General features: G+C 30.7%; 1 protein-coding gene across 1 annotated transcript; it reads left to right on the plus strand.

The window, feature by feature from the left end:
- Positions 1-9,475: 9,475 nt before the first annotated feature.
- On the plus strand, positions 9,476-11,992 carry LOC111401473 (cytochrome P450 71A1-like). Its single transcript, XM_023029212.1, has 4 exons — positions 9,476-10,015; positions 10,451-10,872; positions 11,125-11,380; positions 11,605-11,992. The coding sequence occupies exons 1-4, from the start codon at positions 9,499-9,501 to the stop codon at positions 11,970-11,972; spliced, it is 1,563 nt and encodes a 520-aa protein (XP_022884980.1). The 5' UTR covers positions 9,476-9,498; the 3' UTR covers positions 11,973-11,992.
- Positions 11,993-17,385: the final 5,393 nt, after the last annotated feature.

A 17,385-nucleotide genomic window follows, 5' to 3' on the forward strand; every position in this document is an offset into this window, starting at 1 on the left:
AATATGTTTACATAAATATGATGTAGTGAGTTATGATTGGGCTACAATATCTTCAACCAAATAAAAATAAAAATAAAATTACCTCTCTTTTTGATACATTATATGTATGTAAACCATTATGTACCTTCTTTTTTGAAAACAACATTATTCATTTATAAATATGAGCCGAACATAGGCATAGAGTAGAAGGACTTTGACACCTCTATATAATCAAACCTTCATAGTTTAATATTGACAGCAACAGCAGAATCATTACCGCATTTGATATTTTTTGCTGCAATACATTAATGATCACTTGATTGTTAGATTTTACATTAATATTGACAATAAAGCCTAACCATTCTTTGTTGTTTAGATTTAAGAATTAGCTAAAATTTCGCAATTTATTTATTAAAGCGGTTGTGTTATATATACATCACAACTTTCAATGTTTACCAACAAATGATGAGGCAATATTTGATTGAGCAAAAATCTCATCAACCAAAAAAAAAATAATTCAACTTTCCTTTTTGACATCTCATCAATTTGTAAATGATTATGTAAATGGTGATGTACAATAAGTATTTTCTTTATCAAAGGCACCTGAACTTTTTTATTTTGATATACACGCTACGCTTGATGCGCGTTTTCAATAGGAAGGTTACAATTTATTAGTGATTATAACATTGAGAATTGCAATATTTACTACAATTACAATTTATAATCCGGGGAATTAAAATTAGAGGGTTTTAGACATTCTCTAAATATAATATTTACAATAATTATTTTTTTTTTCAATAATGTAGGAACAATGTTCAAGTTTACCGTCTATTAGGATACCTCTACTGCAAACATCATTGCACTTACACTTGATACCTATTGTAATGATAAATAGATCGTCTTACAATGACCTTCTCTTGAATCCTCAAAACTTCTGTCACTTCATCTCCATAGGGACAGAGAGCACTCATCTTGGAGTCAGCTTACTACTTAGATGCTTTAGCAGTCATTTGCTCTGTACTTGGTTACCAAGCATTTATCATGGGTACAATAATTGGTACATTAGAGGTTCTAGCTTCACTCAAACGATTTTACTCAAATCGGTGCATGGGTCTATCAAAGGATGGAACAGAACTCCAGTTAGCTCTAGATTATCCTAGTGGTTGATTTTGTCATATGTTAAGGTTGGTGCAGTTTTATTGCCCATAGCTACCTTCATCAGGTGTCCCTGACTGAGCTTAAAAACCTGCCACTTCGATCAATATCTTTTGTATTAAATACTAATTACAATGCATTAGTAAGCCCCCATTTGAATCTCATTAAAATCCATTCCATTACATTTCACTTTTCTCTCTCCTATTTTTAATCATACAATCTTCCACAAAATAATATTACACATAAATTGAAAACTTTTTCTTCTTTCTCAACCACTCATTTTTCAAAAAAACACTATTCCACCCACCCATTTTCATTTCCAAAAAATGGGGGCCAAATGGGGGTAAATATATTAGCTATAGAAACAATATGGTATGCCAATTGTGACTTTTCTTGCTCACTCGATTAAACTCTTTTAATGACTAAACCAAGACAAACATTTTTAATCCCTAAATACAACCATCAATTGGACCACTTATTATGAGATATTATAAATGATTTATAATATCTCTTAGATTAACAACAACTTTACGTAATTTAAAAATAAAAAGGAGGCTTTTTCATACATATTTCACCCTCTTGTTGGGGAATAGTAATTTTATTGGTGAATAACAACTGTACCCTTGTAGCTCTAGAAATTATTATCATCACATCCCTATCATTTTCTATAAATTTGGAGCTTTGATTCTCATTATAATACATACAAGTCTATTAGATTTTATTCTCTCTTATTTTTCTTTCTCTTTTTATAACAAGTTATCCAATTCTCTTAAAATCAGAAAAAATTGGTTAGAAGGTAATAGTTTTTATAAGCATAATTATTTACTACAATTTTTTTTTCTTTTCTAGTTATTAGTATGCATGATTTTAAAATGTGTGTCTTTATATGAATTCGTTTGTATCAATGCGTGATGTTAATAATGCTATTATTTAAGTCGTTTGTATATGAATTTTTTTGTATAAAAGTTAATATCACGCAATTACTATATTTAATGCATCCAATTCATCTAAAAATATTTAATGCATGATTTTAACTTTAATTCATCTGTATATGAAATATAAATTCATATCCAATCTGTTTGGTAGTTAATTTTATATCATATCTATCTACACGGTATTTCACCCTCTTGTTGGGGAATAGTAATTTTATTGGTGAATAACAACTGTACCCTTGTAGCCCTAGAAATTATTATCATCACATCCCTATCATTTTCTATAAATTTGGAGCTTTGATTCTCATTATAATACATACAAGTCTATTAGATTTTATTCTCTCTTATTTTTCTTTCTCTTTTTATAACAAGTTATCCAATTCTCTTAAAATCAGAAAAAATTGGTTAGAAGGTAATAGTTTTTATAAGCATAATTATTTACTACAATTTTTTTTTCTTTTCTAGTTATTAGTATGCATGATTTTAAAATGTGTGTCTTTATATGAATTCGTTTGTATCAATGCGTGATGTTAATAATGCTATTATTTAAGTCGTTTGTATATGAATTTTTTTGTATAAAAGTTAATATCACGCAATTAATATATTTAATGCATCCAATTCATCTAAAAATATTTAATGCATGATTTTAACTTTAATTCATATGTATATGAAATATAAATTCATATCCAATCTGTTTGGTAGTTAATTTTATATCATATCTATCTACACGGTAATTAATATTTTTAATTGATTAAATATTTTTTAGATGCTCCTTTATAAATTTTAAATCGATATAAATCATATTGTTGCTCCTAAAGTAGCACAATATTATACTTAATATTCCAGAAGATTTTTAATCGTAGATCTATCTATTATGATTAATTTGTTGTTTATCTTGAAGCAACACAACATTCTAATAAATATTCCTAAAAAACATTAATTAATCCTAAGGAGCATGAATTATACTTTTCAGTCTTTCAGAAGAATTTTGATTAATTGCTCTTGAAGAAGTAATAGTAAAATACAATGTGTTCTCGAAATAGTAAATATTTCGAAGAACATATTATTTCAAATTAGTGTTTATTCTTGAAGGAAAACATGTAACTTATGTCATGTTGATATTAATACTTGATTAATTATTATGTGATTTTAATCATATTTTTTGAAACTAATTATTTTTTCTTTATTGTATAGTCAGTCAAATGTCAAATATTATAAAATTTGAGTTCACTGCACTTAACATATCTGGCAAAATCTATTTGTTATTGGTATTTAATGCTGATATCCATCTTTTGTCAAAAGTTCTGGGAGAGAAATAAAATAAGGAAACAAAGAATCCCTATAGGATCGTGCAAAATCACTCATCTTTTTTCGTCATCATTTTCGTGATGGATTGAAAATTGAATAGCTCGCTGAGAAAGATTCAAAATTAACTAAAAGATTTGATCATCGGAGGACTATAGTCTTCTCCGAAACCCATTATGATTGGATGCACCTTCGTTTACAAGACTTCAAAATTATTATTGTGCACAATTCTGAACTATTTATAATATGTTCAAAATTGACCTTGTATGGATAAAATCATTGGTAAAAATATGTTGGAGAAACATTTTTCTACCTTTTACGCCACAAATATGCTCATACACAAATATGCTCATACAATAGCAATATCATGAGCATGATTTCAAAAGTATTCAAAACTCATATCTTGCGTACTCATGGTTTAATGAATTGCTGATGAAAAATTGTGGCGTACGTCAAATCGACTTTATATTAATGTTTGAAACAAATGGTGCTGCATTGTCTGAAGCAAATGCAATATTAAGACACGGACGTGGACACAAATTTTGAAGTGGACGAGGATGTGCACATACAATAAACTATGAACGAAAATAATCAACAAAGCTACCAGTAATGAGATAACAATTTTAAAGGGCATAAGCAAATGAAAGTAGCATATCCAAAAAGGAGCACGAATAAAGTTACTTTCGATGTGGAATGAAAGGACATTGAACATGTACATGTCATATAGTAAAACACCTTATGGATTTCTATCAAAAATCAATCAAAGGAAAGGGAAAGTGAAGACAAATTTTGCTGATTATTATAGTCCAATTGAATATTCATTGACATATCTCATTTTTCTAATTCATAGTATGTAATCGTCATATGAGTCATATAAAGCATATCCACCCACCTTATATATCTGCCAAAAATTTAAAATTAAATAATATATTTATATATAATAGAACTACCATTATTAACGTGCGTACTTATGTTATTTGTAATTTAGTGATGATATGTATGATATTGTTTGGTGACCTTATCAAATAAGAACTTAATAATTATATTCACATTACACACACACAGACACATCAATTTTAATTGCAATGAATCTCTTTAATGTTTGCTTATTCTAGCATATATGTTTACAACGTTTTCATTAATTTTTTTACCATCAACCTTCTATTGATTTGCATATCTTATCTTTGATAATGGGTTTTATTGGAAAATTCTAGGAAGATATAAACACAATTACTGCCTTGTATTTTTTAGATAAGCGAAATGAAAAATAAATATAAAGATTTGACAAAATATTTGCTCCTCATTTCACCGTCCATTAGTGAAATTTTTTATAGAAATCGTTATCAAATACAAAATTTGATGATTAGTTGAAAGTTTAAGATAAAAATGCAAATAAAAAAGTTGATAACATAAGTGCAATATATATATATTCTAATAAATAATCTAATGAGCACTGATACTTAGCTTATATTAAGCATCGATGACATGACATACCAATTAATTGGTGAATAAGTTAATGGTATGTCCCATGAATTTAATAATTCACCAATTAATTGATTTATCATGTCACCAATACTTAACAAACTAAACATCACTGCTCATTAAATCATTTATCATATATATATATATATATATATATATAATGAAATATTCCAGTAGGGATACATCCCTATACATTTTGTAGTTTCCAGGGAAAAGGTCATTGTCATTGCAGGCCTCATTATTTGTGTGTGTGTGCGTGTATATATTATGATAGTGAAATATTCTAGTAGGGATACATCTTTATACATTTTGTAGTTTCCAGGGAAAGGGTCATTGCAAGCCTCGTTATTTGGATATTAATCGAGACGTTGACATGGATGACATTATGAACTATTGAGTTGAAAGGTAACATTGTTTTGTAGAAATTTTACTATAAGTTGGGCTGTCTTAAAAAGCCCATTTGCAAATATAAGTACTAGAAAATGGGTATTCGAAGGTAGGCCCAAATCTTTCTATCTCATTGATCAATAAGGTTCTATGTATAGGAAAATTTTGATAGAATTGATATGGATGCTGATGTGGCCAAACCTGATTGGCCTTTTTCTTCCTATCTTCCAATGCTGTCATACCAAGTTGTATGTCAAAATTTCTTGTAAAAAAAATAAGTAACTACGGCATGATTGTTTATTAATTCCCTTATCAAGTCACCTAATTATCTTAGACGAGTCATGACATAGAGAGGCAAAAACTAATGAAAGTAAAATGGGGGTTTGTCTCTCATACAAACAAAAATTTCATATCCATTGATTAGTGTAATTCTGCACTTATTTTGGCAAGTGTACTTTCGAGAGTACTTTTATTGAATTAATACTTAATTTATTTATATATTGTTTGTTTTAAGAAAAACTCGATGTTGGATAGCTCCTAGAGAAAGGAGCAAAAATCGAAGACTAGGCACTGAAAGGAACATATTTTAGAAGATAGTGATCAAGGTGCAAAAAATTGAAAGATGAAAGAACTTTAAAGCAATTCAAGAAGGACTTGACATAAACCAAAGGAGGAAGCCAGGGACCAACTTGTGCAAGCAAGAAAGTAGGAAACGTTGGGATCACAAAGCCCCTAAGGTGCAATTGCAACAAGCAAAAGTTCATCATCCAGCCAAAAGAGAAACACAATGCAATCACAAGTCTTTTTACCTTGCAATCCCACGATGTTACTGACCAATAAAAATAATATTTCCTAATTTAAGCTAAAACATCAGTAATAAGCCTACATCATCAGTAAAAGCCACCAGCAAAACGGAACTGATTTATATTAATAGTTTCAGATTCTTGACACAAAAGCAAAAACAAAAACAAAAGTACAATTATCTTGTATGACAAAACTATTGCACAGTTGTAAACTATCATGTCTATTACAGAAGGATCATTTCTAGTATCTTTACACGAAAAGGAACAAAACAATATAGATATCCTTAATGACAAAATTACTTCACAACTATCAAACTAAAATCTAAATCAATAGGTGGCTTGTGAAGTCCATTGAGTTGCTACTGAGTGGCTGAATTTTTCTGCGTTCTTGGTGGTGAAAATGTAATTGAGCCTCCAACGACCATTTTATTTTTTATCATGGCTACCCTCTTCCTTGCCTTTTCTTGGTTTTCTATATCCTGCAAATCCTCCACCAGGATTCAGGTGGAATACTTGTAATTTGCATCTTAGGAGGAGCTTTCTCCATTGTTGAATTACTTGGTTGATTAAGTGGAGGACCGTAGTTCTTAAAGTGGGAAGCATTTGTTATACCAATGTCAGGTGTTGGCATGAACTAGAAATTAGATGTTGGTGTTGATAGTTGCACTTCACTTGCTGTATTACTTGGTGGCCTCCTAGGCACTAGTTTGACCTAAAAAGAAAGTTAGATATCATTTAACAAAGCACAATGTTTGAAGAGAAAAAATATTTGCTAAGTTTTGAATACCCATGAGTTATCACTCACAACATTGTTTGAATTATCATCATTTACAGGATTTATAACACTTTCAAACCAAGCTTGAAATGAGCATAGACAGTGATTTCCATTTACTACATTAGTTGAACAAGAAAAGGAAATAAAAAAAATGTTTAAACTCCAAACAAACCTCATGTACTGAGTCATCCTTCTGATGATACCTCATTTTGTGGCCCGTTCCTTCACAAACACTACAAGTAATTACTCTTATACCTCTTTTCTTCAGTTTACCTTGGATCTGACATAGGTGATGTCATCTTCCTCTGCTTGTTTCATTCTCTTCTTTTGTTTTCTTTCTCATTTAGACACAACCCAAGTTGGTGGTTTAACTAGAAGGGCATCAACCAAAGGCCATAACTTTATTCCATTGATGGGATTGATGAATTCTCATAACAACTACGATACGTGCTCACTCTATAGCACTCATGCATGTACCTCTAAGGCTCCTCCCTTCCATCTAGAATTGCAGCAACTACATGACTATATAGAATCCCTTACAAATCCCATCTCCTACAAGCACACATCTTATTATATATATCAACAGTAGATTCTCCACTAACATTGTCAATATAGATTTTTCTCGTTCTTTAAATACCAAGTTGTTGAAAACTTTGCATAGATTGTTTAAAAGTATGTCATTCTTCAACTTTGTCATAAAGAAAGACTTACCCTATTCACTTGGATGCCTTTTCTTTAACCAAGAATGTGCTGCTTTACTCTCATTCTCAATCTTACCCATCCAAAAATTCAATCAGCTATTGTCATCGACTTGGTAGCCCTCCATAAGTAGTCTTTCAGAGTCAAACTCTTAAATTCAGTCCAAAAGAAATTACTGTACATGTGTCTGACACAAAAACGATGTCAGCCTTAGGATACAAATCATCTATGACATTCTGTAAACCCTTTTGTCTATCATCCATAAAGGTCCAATCATTATTATTCAATATCTTCAAATCTTCACCCAACTGTTGTATAAACCACCTCCAAGTAGTAGCATTCTCACTCTCTTGCATATGCTACTGGGTAATTGCAATAATTGGCATCTAATGCTACAACTACAAGCATCTGACCTCCAAATGTCTCTTTCAAGAATCACACATCTAATCCAAAAAGTTTCTTGACAAAAAGCCTCTTTTGTAAACTTCTAAACACATATATATACCCTGAAACTTTAGCTCATGCATGACAACTATGCATGTAGACCCAAAATTGGTTATCAAAATCTCAGTTGCAAAAGACCTAAGTATATCGAACTGATGCTCATCAGATCCTTGTATCAATAACCTAGCATATCTCTAGCTCTCCATGTTGTAACTTTATAAATTGTCAACTTCAAATCATCATTTACAACCTTCCTAATAAGTTTGGACTGCCAATGAGGGTCAACTTTGAAAGTGTCTAAATACCTATCTTCTATATACTTTACGGTGCAATGCCTATTTGTTCTGTCCCTTACACATGTATGCTCTACATTTGTTGACTTTATTTGTATACAACCTTTCTTTTTATTCCAAGAAGCCCATATTTTCCACTTGCACCCTAATTTACATATGTCCTATGCTCTAAACTAATCATTCAGTCTAAACCTCAAATTACATCTAATAGCAATTCCATGATTTCTCATAGCTTGCCTAAACTCCTTAATGTTTTTAAATTCCTTTCCAACCTCAAGTTATTCTCCTTTTCGGGATCATACACAGGGAAGTGACAAATGTTTTCAATCACTTTGGCAATCTAACTCATTAGAACCTTTCTCTTCTTCACTTCCAACCTCAAGTTCAAGTACAGAGTATGCATGTAATCCAATCTCAATATGCTTGGATGCATTCTTATCATAGTAGAAATCATCATCATTCACCTCATTATCTGAATCAATCAACTGGTATTCAATTCGTATCTCTTCCTCTTCTTGAACTGTATAAAAAATAATAATAATAAACTTCATAAGTGCCAATATTATTTGCATTGCAACAGTCACGTGTTCTTCATGAATAAATGAACTCATTTCAACAAACTCAAGACATGTCTCCGACATATATAGAATATAAAATGAAGAATTCATCAAAAGTATTGTAAATAATTTACCTTGTGGTCCCTCTTCCATGGACTGCAAAAGAGATTCGTCCACTATTTTTTTACATGGAAATTGTTAATTAAAGGAAATATTTTTTTACAATAATTCTTAGAACTTATTTCCTTTGCCAACCAAAAAAATAAAATAAAAATTAAACGAAAAAAATTGCTACAGTAAACCGGAAAATGAATTCTCACCATTTCATTTTCCTCCAAAATATGGAAAAAGTCTATGTGGCATGAAAATGTGGAAAATGAATTCCAAGGAAATTTTTGCTAACCAAACATCCAAAAAATGGAAAGTTGGAATTCCAATTCCATTTTTCATGGAATTCCACTCCTATCAAGCACACCCTTACTTGATGTAGAAGTTTCTTTTTGTATTGTGCTAGTCCACTTTTTCCACATATGATAGAGCCTCGTCAATATCGATAGCAATTTCTTGGAAAATTTGCATCGTTAGCTAATGCAGAAATATCACTGTGGAAATATCAACCTTTGCAATTAGCTCCAACTATAAATAGCCTCGTCTCCCACCGCATTCTGTATATAATCCCAACGAAAAATGGAGGCTTCTTGGTTGGTTTCAGCCTTTACATGGCTAGCTTTTTTAGTCATAATTATTTCAAATATAATCTATTATCGTCGTCCTAAACAGAACCTTCCACCAGGCCCTAAACCATGGCCTATCATTGGCAACCTAAACCTACTTTTTGGTTCAATCCCACACCAATCTCTCCACTTATTATCCCAAAAATATGGAGAATTAATCCAACTTAAATTTGGTTCTTATCCAGTTTTGGTTGCTTCATCACCTGAAATGGCCAAACAGTTCCTTAAGACACACGATACAGTTTTTGCTTCTCGGCCTGCACTGGCTGCTGGTAGGTATACTGCTTATAATTTCTCAGATGTGACATGGGCGCCTTATGGATCATACTGGAGGCAGGCTCGAAAGATTTATCTTACGGAGATCTTTTGCTCTAAACGACTCGATTCGTATGAATATATTCGTATTGAGGAAAGGCATAATTTTCTTTCTCGTCTTTACGCTCTTTCAGAAGTTCGAGTGAATGGTTGCGGTAAGTTGATCGCAAGAGTAGAGTGGTGAATGATTTCTAAGCTTAAAAAGCTAAATTAGAAGTAATTTTATTTACAAGTAAATAAGTATTTTATCGAAATTCAAAATAAATAAGTTACATGTGTTAAGAGTAAAATAAGATTTTAAAGTAAGCAACTTTTTTTTACTTATTTTTATTTTACTTTCTATAAACTTACTCAACCATTGGGTAAACTTTGAAGTTTAACTTTCTTTCAGTAAACTTTTGTTCTCAGAAGAAGTACTTTTAATTTTAAGAGAAGGCACTCATAATTTCAATTCTGATTAACGAAAAGTAATTAAGTTACTTCTATGTATTTCAAGTTTGGCCAAACATGCACAATCTTCTTACATAAACTATATACATTGAGAACAATGCTTAATTTCTTGTTTTTGATAACTGCTTATGCTCTTTCAGGGAAGCCAATTGTGCTAAGAGAACAATTATCTCGTTTTAGTCTTTCATCTATAACAAGGATGGTACTAGGCAACAAATACTTCAGTGAATCAAAATGTGATGACCAAGGTTCAGTAATAGCGCTAGATGAACTTCAAGGGTTGTTAGACCAGTGGCTTTTGCTGAATGGTGCGATCAATATTGGAGACTGGATACCCTGGTTAAGTTTCTTGGACTTGCAGGGATATGTTAAGCAAATGAAGGATTTACACAAAAAATTCGACAGATTTCACGAATATGTTCTCGATGATCACAAGGCTAAAAGGGATGCAAACGTCAAGGATTTTGTCCCTAAAGACATGGCAGATGTTTTGTTGCAACTTTCTGAGGATCCTAATCTTGAGGTTAAACTCACAAGAGATTGTGTCAAGGGCTTAATGCAGGTAAATACAGGGAAATTGAATCACCTTTTCCAGTGAGAAATTCTGTAACAAAATTTTCAATCAAGCTTAGTGTACATTATTTTTTACACTTAGTTGACACCCTACCACGTATCATTTCCTCATTGGACAGTTTGTACAAATAAATTTCTAGAGCCAATGATTTTCAAACAACACTACATGTGTCAACAATAATGTAAAAAAAGTGTACAAATGGCATAATTCTAAAATTTTCACCTTTCCAAATTGTGATAGGACCTACTAGGAGGTGGCACAGACACCTCATCAACCACTGTCGAATGGGCATTTCATGAAATTATTAAAACACCACACATAATTGAGAAGGCAACAGAAGAGCTTGACAGAGTTATAGGAAGAGAAAGATGGGTGGAAGAAAATGACTTCCCCAAATTGCCTTATATAGAAGCTATAATCAAAGAAACCTTGAGACTACATCCACTTGCTACGCTGCTCCCTCCACATTTTGCCATTGAAGACTGCAATGCATCAGGTTATGTCTAACTATATAGTCTAAAGAATTTAAATTTCGAAGTCAATACACTATATGTGTAGCGATAATTCATTTTTTCATCAAATTCAAAACGCTCTTTATTTTTTAGCTCATACGTACAAGTTTCATAACTGTGTAACTACATGAGTTGACTTAGTATTTTTAAAAGTTTATATTATTAAAATAATATATACATTTATTATTTGAATGTTTTTGACCAACAGGTTACGATATCTCTAAAGGAACGACAATCCTAATAAACGTATGGAGCATAGGAAGGAACCCCAAATTTTGGGATGCATCGGAACAATTCTTGCCAGAAAGGTTTTTGGACAAGAAAATTGACATGTCAGGACAAAATTTTGCTCTACTACCATTTGGGTCGGGTCGTCGGAGGTGTCCCGGGTACAATTTGGGACTTAAGATTATTCGTTCAACTTTGGCGAACTTGTTACATGGATTTAACTGGAAATTGCCTCAGAATATTAAGCCCAAAGATGTGTGCTTAGAGGAGAAATATGGATTGACCACACATCCAAAAGTCCCTCTTGAAATGATCATAGAACCTCGACTTCAACTACATCTTTATTAAATAAATTTCTTGTTCAGTAACTCACGCTGTAAAAGATTATATAATAAGATATTTATAGAATTTTACTTATTATACTGTTTAATTTTATTCAATACATATATAGATTATATTTGTAAATATTTTCCATTTATCGGAATAAAATCCTAAAACAATCTCCTCAAGATAATCAAGAAGTTCAATTCTAGCCCCTGTTTGATGAAAATTGAAATTTAGATTTTTATTAAAGTCAATTTCAATAATTAATTTTTACTAGACATTTCATGGAGTCCATAACTTTTTTATCACACATTTCATCAATTTTTATAAAATCTATAGAGCCTAGACTTTTTTGGTGAGGAATTAACGTTAAGAAGATTATTTCATGCTATCTAATTATGGTTACATGAAGTGCTTGGATCAGATTTTGATGTGTATACAAGTCTATTATTATACTTCAATTTTATGTATTGATACGGCTAAATTATTTAAATCAAATTGACATGTGTCTCTATTGAAGCTAACTAAGATTCACATGAGCATTAATCAACTTGAAAATCACCCAACAAATTTAAATGGTGAAAATATAAAGATTCTTCAAATTTTCCTAATACCTAACCAAACTCTCAAACAAAAATAGAAGAAGAATAGTCATCGACAACTGGAGATATATCAAAGAAGAAAGTTGTAAATTAGTCGATTGAGAAGTATACATAATCTTGACATGATTTGTGCTCAACTGGCACAATTCTTATTTCCACTGCCTTGCTGCCACGTGGCATAATCCATATTAAGGATTAGAACAAGAGAGAACAAAAATCCATATATTAACCACCATATTTATTTATCATTCTTATGTTTCTATCAGCTTTTAAAAAATTATACTATATTTTCATCTTAAATTACTTAAATGGAAAAGAACAAAACCGAACAAAATATATCACTCTAAATTCATTTAATAATATTTATCATATTAAATACTTCTAGATCTTTTACTTTATTTTCTTTATGTTTAACTAAAGTTCTAATATTCATAAAATATATTATTTAACTAAAGTCAAAACAAACAAGGGAAGAGATAACATTAAAGCAAATACACACAACATAGTAATATACGAAGAAGATTTTTAAAATGTAAGGACTATCTTTTATTTTTTAATTTAGGTCAATGACTCTCTTCAACATTATGCGTTTATTGTAGGACGCATCAACACACAGTAAAGTATTACGGCAAGAGAAGATATGCATAAAAGGTGATTGGAATTTTTTTTTCATTGTAAAAATTTATTAAATCTTATGTCATTGACCGTTAGCAAAGGGCGAAAAAGCCTTAGTTTTGGTCTTAATTCTTTCTAGAGGTAAGTACGTAATTTGTTGCAAAATAGCACAATATATTAGTCTGGGTTGTTTTCAGAGGTTGGATATACCAATTCGATCTGAGCTTCATATATGCAATTTTATTATATATGAATAATTATTTTGGTTGACATTTATGGATATATATTTTTTAACTGAGTGAAGTTAATAAGATTAATGTAGGAATGTAATGTGATTAATATAGTAACTTTTTAAGAAAAAAAATTAAAATTATGTTATGGATAGATTTAGAGTGGGATAAATATATGAGAAATGGTGTGGACATATAAATTTAATAAGGATAATATTGTAATATATATATTATGTATATAATAATAATAATAATAATAATAATAATAATAATAATAATAATAATAATAATAATAATAATGTAAAAATAATTGATAAAAATAATGACTCCGTATCTTAATCATAACAATCCTGTACTAAAACGCGAGTAATGATAACATAAAATTGAAAGCCAAAAAATCATTTTGAATAAAATTTCTCATCCAATTTGAAGATGATTATCCTCTACTCATCTCAACCTCTTACAAGTTCACATGTACACCATTTTCATTTTATAATTGTTTCTTTTTGGTTCATGTGAGTGTTATGCCCGAAATCCAATCTATTTAGATTGTAAACACTTTTAATATGTTTAATGCATTTATTTTAGCAAGATCTATTATTCATTTCATATCACTATATATTAAATAATAGAATCCGCAAATTCATATTTTAGTGATTTGTTAATCACAAGGAGTTGCGATTGTGAGATACAAATTACAGATAACCAAATCTTAAATCATCCATAGTCGTAAGTAATAACGAGATATAGATATCGTTATTATGAATAGATCATCACGTGTAGCATTTCTTACTTATGAAGTAAGTAGTTGATATCACAGGATAAAGTGTGATGACACTTAAATTAACGACTGTAGGATTTATTATAGAACAAAATATTGGAGATTCACTGGAGAGATTTCACATGGATAACTATCGAAATATCAATGATTAAACTCTAACGTTCGTTAATAAAATTGGTCCTTTGACTTCAGGTTATCATAGTGCATTATATGAGGACAGACATACTTTGGTGATGTTAGATGTTGCTTTACTAAGGACAACTAATACGGCATCGGTTGAGTGTGTCAAGAATTATATGGAGGTTGTGAATGATCAATAGAGAATTCATCACTCTTCAATAATAAGAGATTATGATCTACATTTTATCCATTTAAGTCGATAATGAAATCATTGGCCAAAGTATATACATAATCGAAAATGAGCTTTCGAGTTATATTGATTTAATAGTGGAATGAAAGATATGATTGAAAATTGAGATTGAATTAACATTAAAAAATAATTTCATCTTCAAAATCTGTTTTGAAAGAAAAATTAATTTTTGGATCGAGAAAACATGCTAAAAATCGATCGCTAGAGGTGCTGCAAGCGGTAGCAGCCGCCATTGGTGTCGTAGTACACAAAAGGGATAGCGACGCCACAGCACACGAAGCGGGGCACGTCATCCTGTAATCACAGAAACGATAGTCGTCGTTGTTGTGTGTCACATTAACGACAGTCATCGCTATGTAAGTTGAGCTCGTTGTTGTCATTAAATAGTAGCGCGCGAGCACTGTGCTACTACTGATTGTAACAATAGCACTGGACTCTGTTGTCTCTAATTTTCATGGTGAGCCAAGTGGTGAAACACTCCCTCGTCATCGCTTGAGGAGCTGGCGCATGGCATCACTGTCAAGGAATGAAAATGGGGTTGAAATTTTAGGGTTTTCATATCAGCTGCGAAGTGTTGGAGCTCGGGGCCTCATATGCAATTTGTGAAATTTTCGGACCCCATCTGCAATGTGCAATTACTGAGTAAGGGTTTATGAAATTTTGGAAATTTTGAGGGCTCTGTTAATTATTTCAAAATGGGTTAGTTTGCAATTTTCAGATGGAGTTTTAAATTTAATTATTAAATGGTTTTAAATTTGTTTTTAAAAGGGTTTTGACCTATATTATCAATTTTAACCCAAATTAAAATTTTATTTAAAGTTGACAACTTTTATATTTTCGTTAAAATTAGATTTTAACTTGAACACTAAACTTTGACCCTAAATTAAATTTTATTTCATTTAAAAGTTTTATCCTAAATTAAAATGTTAATTCAATTTAAATTAGAAACTCTAATTTAATTTTTAATTAAATTTTGATTTTAATTAATTATTCACCCCAATATATTCTTGAAATTAGAATGTTGGACTCTGATTTAACATTTAATTAGAATTAGATTTTAATTAAATTGTCTCACCCTAAAATTTTTCTTGGAACTATAGTTGGACTCTAATTTGATAAATAATTAATATTTGATTTTAATTAAATAGTTCCACACTATAATTGTAGAATTAGAGTTAGACTCTAATTTGGTATATATAATTAAGATTTGATTTTAATTAAATATGCCTGCTAATTAAATTAATTGATTAATATGATTAATTTATTATTTAATTGTTCCGATTCATTTGTCTAAATTAGTTTAGATGACCTTAATTGCTAGAAACTTGAAACATTTTACATATAATATTAGAAATTATATAGGAATGCATTTACATGATGAATGTATTATTAGTGGATGATTGTGTACTCGGCCATGTGGATGTGTTGAATTGTTAGTCTTATTCCTATCTTTTTGGGCCTACGAGCTCTTATTTTTTGGGACTTCTGAATCCTTTGTAATTATTATGGGCCTGCATGTCCAATTATTTTGGGTTCCGTGCCAACTAGCATAGGATACAGGTTGTAGCTGGAGTAATTTAAGAAACAAGAAGCGAAGCATACCACAGATATAAAGCATTGTATGTGTCAATGCAATACCCACTAAGAATTGACCAACTAGCATTCAAAACCCTTCGTTAAAATATTAAGTAAATTATTATTCATCTTCTATCATTATAGTGTAAAATCAGAGTTCTCAATCGATCTCAACTTGTTGAGTACACTCAATACTAGTCTATTAAGGATATGTTTAACACTATGAAATATTAAATATTTCTGAATGATAGGTTTGACATAATAGAAATTTATGTTTTGTTAAGTACACTCAATGAGATAAATTCTAGAGGCAGGTTAAGCGAACACAAAAGATGCATGAAAGCAAAGAGTTGTCAGTTTAATGATCTGAGATTTGTATGGAGATATAATTGATAATAACATTTACCCAAATATCTTATTAAGGCTTGTTGACTACACTCAAGGTCTTAATATAACAAATGTGATCCCAACCCACCGGGAGTCAAGTATAGATTCCATAAATTTATTTAAGGGGGTCATAAATTTGAGTTAAACATTGGAAGCATAATTAATTTAATGAAATGACATATTAAATTATTTGATGTATTTTATATACATCATTCTTTTACTTTTCGTCATTTGTATTTATTGAATCATGAGTAACATACTGGATGCTAACAACCAAATTGAATCTTCTTAATTGGCACCGCAGTTTAAGAATTGTTCTCTGGCATGAGAAAATTGATTATGTATTTAAGTAACCCTTTCTAGAGATACTTGTTGATCACTCAACTTAGGAAAAGGCGATTGCTATAATAAACACTATGATTGACATAGTATTGTATATGTGAGATGCTTGCAACTATGTTGCCTGAGTTACAAAGCAACACAAGGGTATAGATATTAACACATGATTTTTCATTTCAAAGAGTTGTACGATAATAATCATTTGTGGAAAGAGATGAGAATTCCAAGCAATTATATTGGTGGAAAATGATAGAGGAATCTTCAATCAGTGCTCATGTACTGAAGATGATTGATATTAAGACGTTGTCTCAGTTGAGTTCAATCATGAACCATAAACTAAGTATTAACTTGGTTCTGCAATCTCTGTCAAATAGGGATATTCACAATTTATTATGAATTTAGCATGAATAAACTTGAATGTACACTCATTGAAATGCTGAACATGCTTAAGACTGTGAAGCCTAATATCAAAATTTGTAATGGGCAAATCTTAGTCATTGATTCCCTTAAGGTTGTAAGAGGAAGTCTAAACAATGTT

Source organism: Olea europaea, chromosome 10 (genome assembly GCF_002742605.1).
Source record: "Olea europaea var. sylvestris chromosome 10, O_europaea_v1, whole genome shotgun sequence".
In the NCBI taxonomy this organism is placed as follows: Eukaryota; Viridiplantae; Streptophyta; class Magnoliopsida; order Lamiales; family Oleaceae; genus Olea; species Olea europaea.

Excerpts from the sequence above, each read along its gene's own strand:
- LOC111401473 (XM_023029212.1), top strand. The coding sequence starts at position 9,499 with ATGGAGGCTTCTTGGTTGGTTTCAGCCTTTACATGGCTAGCTTTTTTA. Across the intron at positions 10,016-10,450 it reads AGTTCGAGTGAATGGTTGCG|GGAAGCCAATTGTGCTAAGA; the intron begins GTAAGTTGATCG and ends ATGCTCTTTCAG. Across the intron at positions 11,381-11,604 it reads TGAAGACTGCAATGCATCAG|GTTACGATATCTCTAAAGGA; the intron begins GTTATGTCTAAC and ends TTTGACCAACAG.